General features: G+C 44.8%; 1 protein-coding gene across 1 annotated transcript in view; it reads left to right on the forward strand.

Moving 5' to 3' along the window:
• The window catches only part of TTC12 (tetratricopeptide repeat domain 12), a 49654-nt gene that overhangs the window by 14110 nt on the left and 16898 nt on the right, over positions 1-18646 (forward strand). The window contains exons 7-13 of the mRNA XM_060104852.1: positions 655-714; positions 5016-5087; positions 10028-10088; positions 10519-10707; positions 11919-11988; positions 12736-12824; positions 14931-15099. Of these exons, the coding sequence (XP_059960835.1) occupies positions 655-714; positions 5016-5087; positions 10028-10088; positions 10519-10707; positions 11919-11988; positions 12736-12824; positions 14931-15099 (710 nt within the window). The remainder of the gene's footprint in view (positions 1-654; positions 715-5015; positions 5088-10027; positions 10089-10518; positions 10708-11918; positions 11989-12735; positions 12825-14930; positions 15100-18646) is intronic.

Genomic DNA, 18646 nt, shown 5'->3' on the forward strand with positions numbered 1-18646 from the left:
TTGGGTTCAGCCAACGAGATGAGAAGGAAGGAGGAAAGTGAACTGCGGCTTTATTCTCCCAGCTTCTGCTCTACTAAAGGCCTCAGCTCCTGTTGAGCAGCGCTCTTCACAAAGCGACCCTCTCCTGTTTTGTTCATTGCTACTCCTTCTTTTTTTGTTGTTTTTTGTGGTTTTTTTTTTGCGGTACGCGGGCCTCTCACTGTTGTGGCCTCTCCTGTTGCGGAGCACAGGCTCCGGACGCGCAGGCTCAGCGGCCATGGCTCACGGGCCCAGCCACTCCGCGGCACAGGGGATCCTCCTGGACCGGGACAAGGACCCGTGTCCCCTGCATCGGCAGGCGGACTCTCAACCACTGCGCCACCAGGGAAGCCCGTCATTGCTACTCCTTCTGCCTCTTCAGGTCTGGCAGTGGTGATGGCTGTCCAGTGCTGCTCTCCCTCCACCCTGCCCTCACCCCGTGAATAGTCCCTTTATTAAACTCTCCCCAGTTACCCCGTGTGAGTGGCATCTGTTTCCTGCTGGGACCCTGACTGGCACAGGTAGGGACGAGTTACTTCTCATCACCACTCTCCTGCCCGACTACTCTTTCTGTGTTGACTGAAGACTGCCGGCTACAGAGCTGTGTATGAATAGCAGCTGTTTGTGTCCTTACAGGCTTATATCAAACTTGGGGACTACCAGAAGGCACTGGTGGATTGCGACTGGGCTCTGAAGGTAAGAAGATTGTTTCCTCTTCCACATGATGGAGCTGGGCTTGCTGGGGCCAGATGTCTCAGTCCTGAAGTGAATAGAGGGGAGCTGCCAGTGTATCATGGCAGGAAAGGGTGTAGGCTCTGCAGTCAGAGTCTCAGTTTCCTCATCTGTAAAATGGGAACGAATAGAATTGTCGTGAGGGTTATGGTAATGCACACGGTGCCTTGCCCGTGAGAAGTACTCTGGAGAAGCTGTTGTTAATATTGGTTTTTCAGGGTTTTATCGCAATGGCTCACCCTTCACTGTTGTGTTATCAGGTGCTTTGCTCCACATGGTAGTGGAGACGCCTCCTTCTCTTTCCAGAGCTGACCTCGGGGGCTTGTTTCCACAGTGTTGCCATTCTTCCTCATCAGTTCGTGCTTTTCCTCTCCGGCTCTGATAATTTGGAAATGTATCATAGCACCCCCTCTTTGTAGAGGAATAATCAGAAGAAAGAATTCCTGTCGTTCAGCTTGGATACTAGTCAGGCCTCAGGCTGATAGCCTAATACTGTGCATGGTATTTCCTCTGAAACCTGACAGAATAGATAATCAAAGGTGGAGAGAAGGAAGGACTGTTGGTAGAAATATTAGAAGGGTTTTAAAAGAGAAATGTCATGATCACTTCATAGGAACATTATTTCAGATGACTAAATATTTAAATAACCCTTAATCCACATTCCCCCAAGTTACTCTGTCACAGGGGCTTAACTAAATAACCAAAACCAGTGCTTCTCAGCCTTCCTTGCTGAAGTGCTCACAGAACAAACATGAGCCCCTGGAGGGTCTAGAAGCAGAGAGCATGAAATTTCTTTTTAGACACATGTTTTATCTTAAAAATCCTTGCAAATTTTGCATTGCATGCCATAAAATGTTATCTATTTGTCTTAATGTAGCCATGTTATCTTAAATAATTTATAATCAAGTAAAATTGAAGTGCCAGGAGAACATGCCAGGTTTATCCTATGGCATAGATTCCCCTGGTCCAGCACTGCCTACCCCAGCTTCATGAGCGTGGCCCCCAGACAAGAGCACATCTCAACAGCAGCACATTGGCCACACCAGCTTCCTTACTTTTTATTGAAAGGGTAAGCAAGAAAACAGGTGAATTCAAAACTTACCTTTACTAAAAACGGTTTATAAAACACGAGCATCCCACCAAAATGGATATCTGGAGTACCTGATTTCTTTACCCCCTAGAAGATACGGTGTGGGGGACGCCTTGTCCCAGTGCATCGTGACAGTCTTTAGTGATGAGAACTGCCCCAAACTGGTGCCATTAGGTTCTGCACAGCTCCAGTAGAGACCCATTAGCCTGCTTTGTCACCTTATATGATTGTGACTTTTTTCTACTATCATCTGTAAGAGAAGAAAGAGGCAAGGGCGTTTTCCTCTGATGTTTCCGCAATAACAGCAAAAGCTGCCGTTTGCTGCACGCTGGCCGTGAGCTGTCTCATTGGAGCCTCACAGCCTTCTTTTCTGTTCTGGTCAATACCACAGTTAGCCTCATCTTTCTGACAAGGAAACAGAGCCTCAGAGTTCACTAAGTAAACTGTGTGGGATCGCATAGCTAACATTGGCCTAACTGTAGGCTGGTGCCCCGAATTGTGGACTATAACAGCTTCTCCACAGAGTCCAGGAAACCCCATCATCCCTGGGTGTGGCTTTCATTCCTTCTGTGGCAGAAACAAGATCTCCTTGTGGGGCTTCCAGGAGCATCTTTTCTGATCTGAAAAGGACCAAAGAGGGCGTCGCAGCCTCGTGCTGATTCAGGACGACACACTGGCCCATTCCCAAATGTTCACTGAAGCATGATGCCATTAACGGTGAAACTGAGGCAAAGCGGGCCCAGCACAGCTGACATTAAAAAATGCTGACACCCAGCAGCCAGCCTTGTTAAACGCCCCGCAAGGCTCCCGTTGAAGACGACTGGGTAAACACTTGGAGGGATGGGGAAAAAATGTATAAGGAATTCCAAAAACTAACAATCATTGGCTCTACGTGGAAACTGTGAATTAAAAGAAAAAGTTTCACTCTTTTTAAATATCAGCAGTGAATGTCAGCGGCCCTCCATTATTCGCAGTATTAGTACTTTCATGCCGGTTTAATATTTTTGACACTTGTGAATTGGCAGAGACAAGCCCATGTGATGACATTTCAAGACTGATCTTCCTAGTCAGGGAAGATAAGGCAGCGAAGCTGGTTTTAATTCGGATCAGAATCATTTCTTTCTTGGCAGAACTCTTCCTGCACAATAAACTGTGTCTTCCTCTGAAGGCAGGATTCCTTTTGAGGGGACCTGGGGTTCAACTGAGAGAATCCTGGTGAGGGTTGGTACCTCATCGAAGGAGAAAGGGCCTATTAGTGAGAAAATCCATTAGTGGCCCTTTGTGTTAGTGTCTGAGGAAGTGTGGTCACAATGCACCCCTCGCGGTGGCACAGTGGGACGTGGACGCGATCTGGGTTCCTTTTCCCCCGTTGGAACCCTGACGTCCTGCCGGTGAAGGTGCCGTGAACAGGTGGCTTCTGTGAGCTGCGGTGCCGGAGTTTCCGTTCCCTTTGACAGTTCCCTTCCCGCTTCCTCAGTTCCATCCTCTGTGGGTTCTCCAGGGTTCACTCCACAGCTCCCTGCCTTTCTTCCTCCTACAGTTTCTCCCTCAAAGCTTTCGTCTCCTCTGGTGGCTTCAACTGTCACTCTTGCCAATGGCTGTCACATCTGTATTTCAGCTGCCCCCCACCCCGCAGGTTTCCATGTGATTGTCTTTGCATCCTCTGAAACACAGTATGTCTCTGTTAGACTATATGTCTTCAGAGTGGATTTCCTTCTACTCAACTGCTGTAGCACTTTTCTGAAGGAGACCTGGTGTGATGTTTAAGCCTTCGGGTCCTGGAGTCAAACGGCTAGATTTTAATCCCAGCTCTTCCACTTAGTTATCTATGTGACCTTGAACCTCTCCAACCCCTAGTTTCCTCATATATGAAATGGGGTTAATAATTGTCTCTACTTCATAGAGTTGTTATAAAGTTTACATGAGATAATTCATATGAACCATATGGTCAGGACTGAACAATAATGCACTAATATTATTACTGTCATTCACTTAGCAACGAATCAGGAAACGATATTCATGAAAATGCATCTATAAAGGCCTCTCCAAATATAACAATTATTGTTACCCCTTCTATTATTCTTTTGCTTTTCTTTAAATTTTCCTTTTTGCCCTGAAATGGATTGCTTTTGCTGTAACTGCAACAACAGCAGCTAATCCTCTATTACCTGGTACCACGGTGTTTTACACACATTCCCTCCTCACAATAGACCAAGAGAGACACTATTATGATCTCCACTTTGTAGATGAGGAAAATGAGCCTCAGAAAAGCTGGGTGGCCTGGCCAGCGTGCCACTTCTGGTGAGAGGCCGACAGGGCTCCATCCAGGACTTTCTAGACGCCTGAACTTGGACCCTTAACCTCTTTACATCTATACCCCTGATGGCATCCAACCAGGCACAACGCCTGGCACATAAAAGGGATTCAGTGAATTAACTGGATGCTTTAAATTATAGTTTATGTCTTTGTGCCACATCATTCCCTCTGGAGTTTTAATAATTTGAAGCAGGCAGGTGCAGGGCCCCCTGTGCAAGCGGTATGTATCGTTTCAGACATAAGTTTCATAAGTTTTGAAGGGGGCATCCCTCTTGATCGTAAGGGATAGGAATGCAAGTTCTTAGTATTTATGTTGTGGTTTATTTCAAGGAAGGAACGTAAATATATAATAGTAACCTCAGCTGTTTACCCAGCGTAAAATTTCCTACTTTTTAATAAACCAGGGGTTCTCAAACATGGTTGCACACTTATATCACCTGGAGAGTTTAAAAAATTATTGATGCCTCGGTCCTACCCACTAGTATAATTTAATTGATGTGAGTTTCAGCTGGGCCATCAGGATTTTTACAAGCACCTGGGTGATTCTAATGTTCAGCCAAGGTCAAGAGCTCTTCTAAACTAAGGGTTTCTGGTGTGTTTCCTGGTTGTCTCATTAAATGGAAATGAAAACTGGCAAGTATCGTGAATTAATTTAATAGAGAGCTTACTTGTGCATCCAGGCTCCTTGCAGGCATCAATTAGTTTGGTTACAGATGCACAGAAAAGTCTTAATTGTCAACCCTGGTGGCTGTCCTGAGAATCAAAGCACTGCCCTAACCCTATTAGCTGGGCAGTTGGGGGAGGGGCTGATAACTTCAAATCTTCTGGAACATCTGATCAGTGATTCTCTTTTATGCAGTGTGATGAAAAATGCACGAAAGCATATTTCCACATGGGAAAAGCCCACCTGGCCCTAAAGAACTACAGTGTGGTAAGTGCTAGAGGAACCTTAAGTGGCATGTCTGATCCCAGAGCAGTGCTTCAGATTGTCTCAGAGAAGAACCACATTCCTCCAAGTTGATGAGATATTAATCCACTTCTTAGCATTTTCCAGGGTAAATCTTAAGATCTTAGAGCTGGGAAGGATGTTGAGTGTCATCTGATAACAGCCCCACCTGCTGTAGGAATCTCTTCTGCAGCATCTTCTACCAGTGTCCGTCCAGTCCCGGGAGGAGCGTCTCTGGAGAGAAAAGACATAAGCAAAAAGATGAAAAAACAAAATTCACTTGTAATCACATCACCTGAAAGTAACCATGCAGAGAGATATACACACTAAGATATTGGATATTGTTAATAGCAGCTTTATTGAGATATAGTTCACATGTCAAACAATTCCCCTATGGAAAGTATACAATTCAGTAGTTTATAGTGTATTCACAGAGTTGCACAACCATCACCACAATCAACTTTAGAACATTTTTGTCACTTCGTCAAAAACACCTATACCCATTAGCAGTCACTCCCCTCCACCCCGCCCTCAACCCTAGACAACTACTGATCTACTTCTGTCTCTATACATTCGCCTATTCTAGACCATTCATATAAATAGAATTATACAATATGTGGTCTTTAGTGACTGGCTTCATTCACTTAGCATAGTGTTTGCAAGTTTCATCCATGTTGTAGTATGTACAGTACTTCATTTTTTTAAATTGCTGAACAATATTCTATTGTATGGATATACCACATGTTATTTATCCATTTGTCAGTTGATGAACATTCAAGTTCTTTCCACTTTTGGTTATTATGAACATCCACGTACAAGTTTTTGTGTGGACACATGTTTACAGTCCACTTGGCTATACACGTAGGAGTGGAACTGCTGAGTCGTGATAACTCTATGTTTAACCTTTGGAAGAACTGCCATCTTGTCTTCCAAAGTGGCTGCTCCATTTGACATTCCTGCCAGTAGTGTATGGTTCCAGTTTCTCCACATCGTGAACAATTCTGGTTATTTATTTTTCTTTTCTATTATACCCATCCTGATGAGTATGAAGTGGTATTTCATAATTTTGACTTCCATTTCTCTGATGGCTAATAATGTTGAGCATCTTTTCATGTGCTTATTGGCCATTTGTGTATCTTCTTTGGAGAAATGTCTCTTCAGATCCTTTGTCCATTTGTTCATTAGGTTATTTGTCTTTTTATATTGAGTATAAATATATTCAATATAATATAAATTGAATATTTATATATTCAATATAAAGTAATATAAATATTATATATAGTAATATAATATTCAATATAAATTCTGGATACAAGTCCCTTATCAAATAAATGATTTGAAAATATTTTCTCCCATTCTCTGTGTTGTCTTTTCACATCATAGCACAAAAAATTTTAATTTTGATGAAGTCTAAATTACCTATTTTTTTCTTTGGCCGCTTATGCTTTTGATATCAAATCTAAGAAACCATTGCCTAATCCAAGATTTAAGAGTTTTATGGCTTTAGCTCTTTCATTTAGATCTCTGATCCACTTTGAGTTAATTCTTGAATATAGTGTAAGGAAGGGATCCAGCTTCATTCTTTTGCATGTGGATATCCAGTTTTCCCAGCACCATTTGTTGAGAAGACTATCTTGTCTCCCATTGAATGATTTTGGCACCCTTGTCAAAGATCAATTGATCATAAATGCCTAGGTTTATTTCTGGACTCTCAATTTTATTCCATTTGTTTATGTCTACTCTTATACCTATGCCACATTGTCTTGATTCTTACAGCTTTGTAGTAAATTTTGAAATTGGGAAGTGTGAGTTTTCTAACTTTGTTCTGCTTTTTCAAGATTGTTTTAGCTATTCTGAATTACTGGAATTACCATATAGATTTCAGGATCTGCTTTGTCAATTTCTGCAAAGAAGCCAGGTGGAATTTTTTTTAATTGAAGTATAGTCGATTTACAATGTTGTGTTAGTTTCAGGTGTACAGCTAAGTGATTCAGTTATATATATATATATATATATATATATATATATATATATATATATATACCTATTTTTTCAGATTCTTTTCCCTTATGGGTTGTTACAAAATATTGAGTAGTTCCCTGTGCTATACAGTAGGTCCTTGTTGGTTATCCATTTATATATAGTAGTGAGTATATGTTAATCCCAAACTCCTAATGTATCCCTCTTCCCCCTTTCCCCTTTGGTAACCATAAGTTTGTTTTCTGTGTCTTTGGATCTATTTCTGTTTTGTATATAAGTTCATTTGTATCATTTTTTTAGGTTCTACATATAAGCAATATCATATGATATTTGTCTTTCTCTGTCTGGCTTACTTCACTTAGTATGATAATCTCTAGGTCCATCCATGTTGCTGCAAATGGAATTATTTCATTCTTTTTTATGGCTGAGTAATATAAATAATAAATGCTGGAGAGGGTGTGGAGAAAAAAGGAACCGTCCTACACTGTTGGATGTAAATTGGAAAACAGTATGGAGGCTCCTTAAAATAACTAAAAATAGAGCTACCATATAATCCAGCAATCCCACTCCTAGGTATATATCCAGAGAAAAGTCTAATTCAAAAAGATACATGCACCCCAATGTTCATTGCAGCACTATTTACCATAGCCAAGACATGGAAGCAACCTAAATGTCCATTGACAGATGAATGGATAAAGAAGATGTGGTATATTTATACAATGGAATATTACTCAGCCAGATGGAATTTTGATGGAGATTACATTGAATCTGTAGATCAACCTGGGGATTATTGCCATCTTAACAATATTAAGACTTCCAGTCCATGAACATGAGATGTCTTTCCATTTACAAGATATATTATTTTTAAAAAGAAATTGCCCCCATTGTACATTTTTAAAAATTATTCTTTGTTGGATTTTAATTCTAAAAGTAATACAGACTTATTGTAATAAGGTCAAATAATAGAGAAGTAAAAAGGAAAATATTAATCTCCCCCCTCCACCAAGTTCCATTTACTTATTCATTCATTCAGTTATTAATTCACTCAGCACATATTTAATGCATGCTTCTGTGTTCCAAGCACTGTCCTAGGCAACAGGAATACAGTAGCAAACAAGACAAAATCCTTGACTTAAGGGAACTCACATTCTGTGGTAGGGGCGACTTGTCCCAAGACAGAAACCAAATAAGTAGATGTGTAATATGTTAGGTAGCAATAAGTGTTACTTAGAAAACTAAATCAGGAAGTGGTGACGGTGAGATTGGTTTTACAGGGAGTGGTCAGGGAGGGCTTCTCTGGAGGAAGGGAAGGAGTGAAGTGAGCAAGCCATGTGGATATATTATACAGTGGAAGAGTGGTCCAGATAGAGGGCTAGCTAGAATGCAGCAAGCAAGGAGGGGAGTGAGAGGAGATGAGGTGAGCAGGTGGTGGTGGGGATACGTGGGGGACTGATCCCCTAGGGCCCTACAGGTTTTTGGAAGGACCTTGGCTTTTATTCTGAGTGAGCTGGGAGCTATCAGAGGGTTTTGAGTAAAGGAGAGAAATGATCTGACTCATGTTTTAAAGGATCACTCTGCTGTGTTGAGAATATATCTTGACATGTAAGAAAAGAAGAGAGAACCAGTCAGAAGGCTATTGCAACAAATAATCCAAGTGAGAGATGATGATGGCTTGGACCAGGTTGGTGATGATGAAGGTGGTGAGAAGTGCTGGGGTTCTGCTTATATACTGACAGTGAAGCCAACAAAAATTGCTGATAGATTAGAGCTAGGGTTAAAAAGAAGTGGGATACAGAGTTACTCTCTTAGACCTTTTGGGCTGCTATAACATAATACCATAGATCAGGTGGTTTATACAACAAAGGTTTATTTCTCCCAGTTCTGGAGGCTAGGAAATCCAAGATCAAGATGCCGGCAAATTCAGTGTCTGGTGAGGACCTGCTTCCTAGTTCATAAGCAGGGGTGAGGGAGCTCTCTGGGGTCTCTTTGATAGGGCACTAATCAACTCATGAGGGCTCTACCCTCATGACTTAATCACCTCCCAAAGGCCCCACCTCCAGATACATCACATTGGGGGTTAGCTTTCGACATCTGAATTTTGGGGGGACGCAAACATTCGGTCTATTACAGTTACCATGTTTGATATCCTGCTACACTATTCTCCGTTTTAATGTGATGCTTTTTCTTCAGTTCATTTCTTAATCCTAATCTTCTAGATGAGCCTTGAGCTTTTAAGATATCTCAGAACGTTTCTTTGTTTTTCATTTTTTGTCTTTTTGGGGGATTTTTTCTGAGCCTTTTCTTTCAGTGACTGGTCGCATTGATAGCCCTGAGGACTGTACTGCCCTAAACCCATCATCATGCCCCACTAACAAGAATCTTTCTTTTCCAGAAACTTTCTATCTAACAGTGTCCTCAATGAGCCTCTCACTCTCAAGTGTTCTAGTTGACTCTTCCATGGCCAGTGAACAGACCCCTTACCAGCTCTTTGCAGCCTGTACGTTTAAATAGGCAGTTCTCGCTTCCTGTTCCCAAGTCTCTGTCAACACTGTTTCTAGCTTCATTTATTTCCTTATTCCCTATGAGCATATCTGACAGGTATCCTCCTGTTCTTTCTCAGTGCAAATATCATATCTGAATTTTGCATTTACCTTATGATTATTCTTATCCCAGCCAGACATGAGCCACGAGAATTTAGGACTGGATATTTTCCATCACAGGCTGTATCTGACAACACTATTTTTTAAAATAAAATGTGAAATAATACCTGTTGCCCCACAGAACCAAAGAAGCCTAAACTAAATGTCAAATGCATGCTGCGTTCCCCATGCCCGCCTCCGACGCGGGTAGAAGGGGAGGCTGGGAGGAGATAACGATACCCTGTACCTTTCTTATAATCACTGTTCCCCCCAACCACTCTTCAAGACGTTGTTTCTTTCTTCCAGTCTAGAGAGTGTTATCAGAAGATCTTAGAAATAAACCCCCAGCTGCAGACACAGGTGAAAGGTGAGACTTCCTGTCGACATCCTTGTTCAAATTGCACCTCCCCTCTGTGCTCCTGTCCTGGGGTGCCCTCCATGCCTTCTCTGCACTTGGCCGCAAGCACAGCCACGCCCAGCCCTGCACAATCAAATCCTCTCGTTAGCAGCCCTGCCTTGCTCCTCTTCCTCTGTTCTTGGCCTTCCTCCTTTTCTCCACCATCCTCCCTCCAAGCCTTCTAGACAAGGAACAATGTTTTCCTTGAATAATTCCCAAGATGTTTTAAGATTCCTGGTAGAAACTGTACACGCCTCCTAAAATTTTCCTTGCTGAAGATGAGTCTGAATTATTTTAATGCTTTCTGCCTTTCAGCCTCCCATCCTCAAAAACAGGTTGCTCCATGTGTGGACATATTGATTGTTAGGGTTTTGTTGTGTTTTCCTTCTTGTTTTGCTAGACTACCTGAATCAGGTAGATCTTCGGGAAAAAGCAGACCTTCAAGAGAAGGAAGCTCAGGAAGCACTGGATTCAGGAATGAACACAGCCGTGACGACCAGGAATCTTCTGGAGATTCTTTCCAAGCCTGATCAGATCCCCTTGTTCTATGCAGGGGGGATTGAAACCCTGACTGACATGATGAAGGATTGTAAGCCAGCGATGTGTGTGATCTCATGAATGTTGTCAGTATAAAGGGACAGAGTTTAGAGGTCTGTCCTCACGAGGCAAAGAATCCCTTCCTCCCTTGCTTCCACCAATACTGATTGAAGGTCTACTGTAATGTCGGTGCTAGAGGCGGTGCTTAAGAAACATAACCCATCCCAGCTCCATCCTGTCCTCAGAGCATGCTGACACATGACACACATGCTGTAAACACCACACAATACGACACAAAACACACAGACGGCATGCACTCCATATATACTCACAACGCATACACACACACACACACAGCATGTGCTCACTATCATGTATACTTATATCACATACATCATACACACACACACCACACGTGTGGGACAAATATACCATATATGCCTATAGCACAAGCACACCACACACATTCACCCCTCAGGGTGTTCCCCACATGCTGCACGTACCCACACACCCTTTACATACCCCACACAGACCCCATATACACCCCCAACACCCTGTACCAGCAGCCCCACAAATTTCCCCCCAACCGTAGAGGAACGGAAGACAGAATTTTGTAGGATAAGCTGTAACGTTCATCCCAGTTACACTTAATGGCTGCTTAGGACGTGGAAATAGTTTCAGAGCCAACATCAGCTGTCGTCCTGCTAACGAGAGCCACGGTGCTCTGTTTTAGTAGTTTCTGTAATTACTGATCCCAGGGCTGAAACCCATGTTGTTACTCAGTGACAGAATGATGTCTGTACAAATGGATGGAGTCTGATTTCCTTTAGTGTACAGTGGAGGGTGCTCAAACACCCCTGCAGTAGTTTCTTGGAGATTATAGGTTCCTCTCTAGAGCCTGGAAACAGCTTTGAAATAAACACTTGTTAAGAACAGATGGATATGCCAGTTCTTCTAGGAGGTTAAGCGGCTCCTGGAGGCTGTCTAGAGATTACAGAATGATGAGTTGTCACATCACTCTTGGGGGCCCCCCGGGGCTCAGCTCTCCTTCTCTGAACAGGGCGTCCCTCTCACGGGGGCCCCAAGTGGCTGATGACAGCCTTAGCTTTCAGAATCGGAGGGATTTGTTTCTGCCCAAACTGTGGATTTGGTGACCTAGACATTCCATATTGGGTTTCTGTTATCATCTGGCTCTGTGACAGCTAGACGTCAGCCAGCCAGTTCAGGAGTCTGACGACCCGGTTTTCTCTGAACTTGTTTCAGGCACGGAACGAACTTTATTCAGAACACACAATGGATTCAGTATCATCAGTGAGAATGAGGTCATAAGAAGGTAGGGATGTTTGTAAAGACAACCTGGCATCAAAGCAAGGAAAGACAACCATTTCTCATGAAATCAGACACTCATCACACAAGCAGCGTGATCACTGGATGGTACTACCTTCAGTCAATACTGGGTTAGGATAACTTCCCAGGGTTCCTCCGAGCACTTCAGAGTCAGAGAAATGACCGCTCTTGCTGGTTTCCCACCAGTTTTTGCAAGATTGCTCTTTGTTCTTGTCCGCTTTTGGACTTCGCTGATCATAAGAGGAAAAGAGATCAGCTGGTTCCTGGCTGATCTCATTTATCATTGTATCTGAAGAAAGACCCCTATGGCAGGAGGTCGTTTGCTAAATTTATTTTAGTTTGTATTTCAATTGTTCTGGTGCAGTTCCCATGGCTTAGGACACTGGTGTGGGTTGGAGTCACCGGCACACGTTTGTGTGTGTGATGAGGCTCACGCACCCTGAGTGGTCTGCTGGCCCACCACAGTTCATTGGTCCTGCTGCAGCCAACGCCCTGGCCCCTGGCTCACCACCCTCCCTCTGTACAGACCCAGCTTCCTCGGCTGCATCCTTGTCCTGGAGCTCTCAGTTGAGGTCCTAGCAGTCCCTTTTGGTCCTGGTGACCTGCGGCTCTGGATTAAGAAGTGACTTTCTTAAACCCACATTTGAGGAGTCTGGAGGTGAAATGAAACCAACTGAAAGGAAGATCAAGACTGATCTGCAGTTTTAATATGGCTCTCCCTTGCCCACTGTAGGTGCTTTTCCACAGCAGGAAAAGATGCAGTGGAAGAGACAGTATGCATGTCTGTGCTCAGGCTCTGGCACGCGGTGTGCAGTGAGAACGGTAAGCCAGGGAATAACCATCAATCATCGTTAATGCACTGGTAATGGGAGGGCTACGGGGCGGGGGTGTGGGCAGGCAGGATTGTTCCTCTAGGACAGGCCCTGGAGATGGTGGTCTAGACACTCCCCTGGAAAAGCATGTGGATCAGAAGCGAGACCTGTGCTGCAGTCGTGTCTCCGGCAACCCCGCAGCCGCCTCCGCAGTGGGCAAGGTCACGGTCGGCATCATGCGTGGTCTCACCACCTGGGCACTTGCCCTGGCTCTTTGGAGACTAGTGATTTCAGCTCGTGCACTGGCAGTGAGGCGGGCAGGGTTTTTCCTTTTCTGTCTTCTGAGAAATAGTGCTCCTTTCTTGCTGACCACAGTACCGGTTTCAGCATCATGAGATTTACAACCATCCCTGCCGGCCTCTTGTGACACTGATTAATTAGTGCATAATATTGGGACAGTAACATGCTATGGGGAGTTATTTACCATAACTCTTCCTTTTTTGCATATTAGCCTCTTCTGGGGCTCACTGAGTTTTTGTACAATCTTACCACTTTAGTGACCTCAATAAAAATGTTAGGTATTTCCCTCATTTTGTAAAACAATTGTATTTTTTTTAATGAGGGGAAAATGTTTGACTTTGGACACAAAACAGTGAAAATGGGAATAGTGACAGCTGTGTATGCCATGCACAGGCTTCTGTGGGGAGCTGTCGAGAGAGCTTGTAAATGCAGCTTGTAAACGATTAAATGCTGAATATGAGGTAATATGATTTTTTTCCTGATTTAGTAGGGTGGAGGAATCATGTTAAATTCTAGAATTCTTAAGTTCTAGAGAATCAGGGGGACTCTTCCCTGCAGGGAATTACGTTCAGACTAATATCCTAATCAAGGTGCCCTGCTACTTGTAGAACACTGCACCGGCTTCGAGCAGTGTTTTTGCAAATCGCCCTGCCCAAGGGTTAGGGAGGCAGGCTTGGTGACCGGGTGTTTCCTCAGTGTGAGTTGGACATGCTTCCCTCCGTGCAGCCCACCTTCCTCACCCTGCAGCCCACTTTGGTTTCTGTGAACCTTGGGGTCACCTCTTTCTTTAATATCTGGAAAAATACTGACGGACAGCCTGTGACGTACATGCTGTATCTCAGATCAATGAAATCTTGGTATATCTAATTCAATAAATACAGAGCAGTTTTTATAAAGGACAAAGGAATGCTTAAAAGTAAAGACGTGGAAATATGTCTGTGATATAGTGCTGACTGAGAGAGAAAAGCCAGTTTCAGGGTAGGATGTATCATATTTTAACATTGTTCATAAGAAGGGTGAATGCTAGCCCCCTTAGGGAGAGGGCTTACCTGGAGGGGACGAGAGAAGAGGACTTTCATTTTCAGCCGTATACACGTTGTGTTATTTGAATTGTTTGCACTGAGCTACTTTTCATTTTTATGTAAACTCAACAAACTCTGCTCTGTTTCATAGCTTAGCCTCATACCCCAGCCTGTACCTCTGCCTGCTCTCAAATTCACGTACCTCGTTAGAAAATGCACCAGGTGAAAGCGGGGTGTGGGCAAATCTGATGCCACCACCCTGGAAATAGCTCATGGTCTAGGAAGGGCAGCCTTCTTTATTAATTAATGTTCTCATGTGATCGTTGTAGTTTTCTAGGAAAAACGCAAATAGTTGCTCTGGCCATTATATGAAAATCGATGGTCTAAAGCTCTTCCGCCATTAAGCTGATTTCTTTTCCTTTCCTCACATTTCTGAGTACCGTACACCGAGAGGCCTCTGGCCAGAATAGTGATAATAGCTAATGTATGTGTGCCAGTCCCTGTTCTCTGCACCATCACGTATTAACTCACTTGATCCTCACAACGACTCTGTTATGTTGGTTGCCTTCCTCGTTCCACAGATGAGGGGCACAGGGGTTGGTAACTCAGCCAAGGTCGTTTCTTGGTCATTCAGACCCCGCAGTCTGGTTCTAGAATCCGTGCTCTTACCCTTCATTATCCTGCCTCTCAAATGCATGGGGAAGAGTTGGGTTTCCCGTTGATCTGTGGGGAGACAGAACTGGTGTGACTGCTGTCATGGTCGGCACTAGACGGACGTGCCCTGTGTCTTGCAGAGGAGAACCAGCGCCTCCTGGTGCTGCGCCCCGACATGGGCCAGCTGCTGCCCTCCCTCTTGGCCTCCAGGGTCCCGAACATCCGGCAGCAGACCCTGGCCCTGCTGCTGCAGCTCGCCCAGACGGAGAATGGACGGAGCCTGATCATGGGCCACCTTGACCTGACCGGGTAAGGCTCTGCGCTGTGGGTGGGAGCTTCCCGGCAGCATCTCGGACCTTACCTGCCACATTAACACCTGCCCGGCTCCTGTCTCACATCTCTGACGTGAGAGGCGCCAGCCTACCCAATGAAGGATCAAAAACAAAGAGCCTTTGAGAAGAACACTCCCTCATGAGGACCTTGAGGACACTCCTGTCTGAACTTGGTACCATGGGCAGTGTCACTTCTCCTGAGCCTGTTTCCATCTCACAGACATTGCAGACCTTGTAAATATGGCAGCACTTCCGAAACCAGCAATTGGGAACCCAACTGTAAAACAGGCTATTTGTTTCTGCCCTTTTAGCCTCAGTCCTGGCTCTACCCTGTTCCTGTCCTTACTTTTCTTCATTTATTCCTGTTTCAGGTAATACTATCCGATTTTGCATATCCTTAAACTCTTTCTGGAGCAAGGTAGGGTATAAGTAAATAAAACACATTTCAAATACTGTTACATGTAGGTCTTTCCAAGGCTGAAGGTGATAGGAATGGAATGCTCCTCTTTCCTAAGTAAACTTGTTTTAAAAATGACTGAAGCGGGCTTCCCTGGTGGCGCAGTGGTTGAGAGTCCGCCTGCCGATGCAGGGGACGCGGGTTTGTGCCCCGGTCTGGGAAGATTCCACATGCCGCGGAGCGGCTGGGCCCGTGAGCCGTGGCCGCTGGGCCTGCGTGTCCGGAGCCTGTGCTCCGCAATGGGAGACGCCACAACTGTGAGAGGCCCGCGTACCGCAAAAAAAAAAAAAAAAAATGACTAAAGCACGGTGATTCGGACCAGTGCTTTTCCTTCTAAAGATTATTAGTTTGAATATGTGAAATTGCCACTTTTTATGTCACAAAAGGCTGCATGTTGGCAATTTCATGTGGTTCAACCTAAAAGAAATAGTAGCAGTGATTTTACCTTTGCTTTATAAATGCTTCCCATGTAATCTAAACACAGAAGTTGGCTTCCGATTCTGTTCACTGTCATCTCATTGGGAGGAGGCTGGATAAGTGTCATTTACCCCATTTCACAGATGGGGCAGGAGAAAGCACGGCTAGTGACTCGGGGCATCTCAGCCAGCTGTCTCCCAGGCCTTGGAGCCTCTCTTCTACTCTCTGTTCCCCAAAAGGAAAGCAGTCAAATATGAAGCGGTGTCAGACCTTCCTGGACCACAGCGAGACCTCTGGGGCTGGTCCCACGTCAGTGAGGAAGTCCATGTGTGCTGAGGACAAGATAAACCTTGGCTGTGACTCTCCCCTTAGCCCAGCTCAGCAGCCCCATGGCTCACAGGAAAGGCCTTGGCAGCCCCCGAAGCTCCACCTACACAGGCAAACGGATCGTTAGCAGAGTTAAATCTTCAAAAGCGCATTTCACATTTCAAATGACTCTGCAGTCATTTCCTCAATACCTTCATCATATGTTTTTTCATTTGGTTTTGGTCTCTTTGAGTAAATGTAGCTATAGTTATCATAAGTTTTCTCCCCAGCTGTCTTTGAATTGCTTGAGTTTCATCTGAATTTTTCCAGTGTCTTGGCATTTGTGATCATCTTGTGTAGTCCTGCCTACTTTCCTTAGACAGTCAAAGAAACCTCAGTTTGTTACCTGTGTGCCCACTCTTCTCGTTAATGTCCATCTCCAGTTAAACCGGAAAGAGATGGAACATGTTCTCTGAAATGAAATGAGATAGTCTGAAACAGGACAGAGCTGCACACAGGTTCCATGACCCTCACATTCCTCCCCAAATGAGAAAGTGAAGGGACAAATGTGCATGGACAGGAGCCGAGCGAGGGCCAGTATCCCTTTGTGCAAAGCTCTGGGGTTTTAGATTCAAGCAGTCAGGAGCCCAAATTCTCTGCTTGTCTCTTTCTACTTGTGTGACCCAGGAAAGCTGCTTAGCATTGATGTGCCTGGTATCTCATCTGTATCACAGACTTATGGTGAAGCTTCAGAGACATGATACCCGTATGCTAGGTAAAATTTTTTCTGCTGCATTTGACAGATTACTTGGCCAAGAGAACTGGTCTTGTTTTTCTCACATAACAAAAAGACTAAAGATGGTAACAGCTGGTTTGGTGGTTTAACGATGGCAGGGTCAAGGTCTCTGTCCTTCTCTTGACCTTTCCCTCATGGTCACACAAGGCTGCTGCAACTCCAAGCATCACATCCCTCTTTAAGACAGGTTAGCACCAACTTTTATCAAGAGGAGCTACTGCTTTTGTTTCTCTTTGGTCAGAATTGTGTCACATGCCACCCTGGGGGGCAGGGGAGATGGTTCCAGCTTCTGTGGTAGAGGCAGGCAGGATAGAACGCAACTCTCCCACATCCCAGTGTTTGACGTGTCTGAAGACATTGATGTTTTCCAGGTCAAGCATCCTGGTTTCCTCAACCGTTCCTCGGGTGGTTCGACTTCCAGACCCCTCCCAGAACAAGCTGCTAAATAAACCCAGTACCATAAGTGTGGGTGACTGGAGGCCGTACTCCTGAATCTAAGAGCCCAGTTTGATGGGCTCTTTTCTGTTTTTATCTCCTGTTACAGCCTGATGGCATCTGGTCCTAATGATATCATTCTTCCTGGCCCTACTCCCACTCCCTGCTTTCCTTCTCGGCTCCCTTTGCAGGCCCCCTTTATGCTGTCATCTTTCCAAGTCAGGGACCGCAAGATCCTACCCTTGGCCCTCTTCTTGTCCATGGCCCTAATTATCATGTCTAAGTCTCTCTCTCAAATGTTACAAGGAAACCTCCTTCTGCAACTGGGCAACATCACAAGTATCATAAACTTAGTGTTTCAAAAGCGGTTCTTCAAACCAGAGCCTCTAGCTGAATTTTCTGTCTTCATCGATAGCATTTCCATCCACCCCGTCGCCTAGGCCAGAATCCTGAGAGCTCCCTGGTTGGCTCCTGCCCACATCCCTGAGAAAATGGTGCTTGTCAGTCCTATCTCTGCCGCATCTCCTGGATTCATTTCCTCTGGCTCTCCTGCACCATCTCCCATCATTACTTCTAGGTCATTGCGAGGCCTCTTTTTTCTCAACTGTGTGTCTTACTCTGCCCCGTCTCAGCTCAGTCCCTTAACCTTTATTGTCTGGAAAACCCCGGTTCTCCCCCTGTTGGATTCCCTGGCTCCTGTACTACCTGCTCTGATCCACCTGCAGCAAACCACCAAAGGGGTTTGTCCCAAATGCACACCTGTCCTGTTACTTTCCTGCTTAAAACGCCGAAATTACTGGGCCTCCCTGGTGGCGCAGTGGTTAAGAGTCCGCCTGCCGATGCAGGGGATACGGGTTCGTGCCCCGGTCTGGGAGGATCCCATATGCCGCGGAGCGGCTGGGCCCGTGAGCCATGGCCGCTGGGCCTGCGCATCCGGAGCCTGTGCTCCGCAACGGGAGAGGCCACAACAGTGAGAGGCCCACATACCGCAAAAAAAAGAAAAAAAAAAAAAAAAACGCCGAAATTACTCTACTGCCTCTAAGACTAGTTCTTGAATTTCTGAGAAATATAGCGCTTAGGAGTCACCTGGGGGCTTTATTAGAATACAGCTTC

Source organism: Mesoplodon densirostris, chromosome 7, assembly GCF_025265405.1.
Source record: "Mesoplodon densirostris isolate mMesDen1 chromosome 7, mMesDen1 primary haplotype, whole genome shotgun sequence".
In the NCBI taxonomy this organism is placed as follows: Eukaryota; Metazoa; Chordata; class Mammalia; order Artiodactyla; family Ziphiidae; genus Mesoplodon; species Mesoplodon densirostris.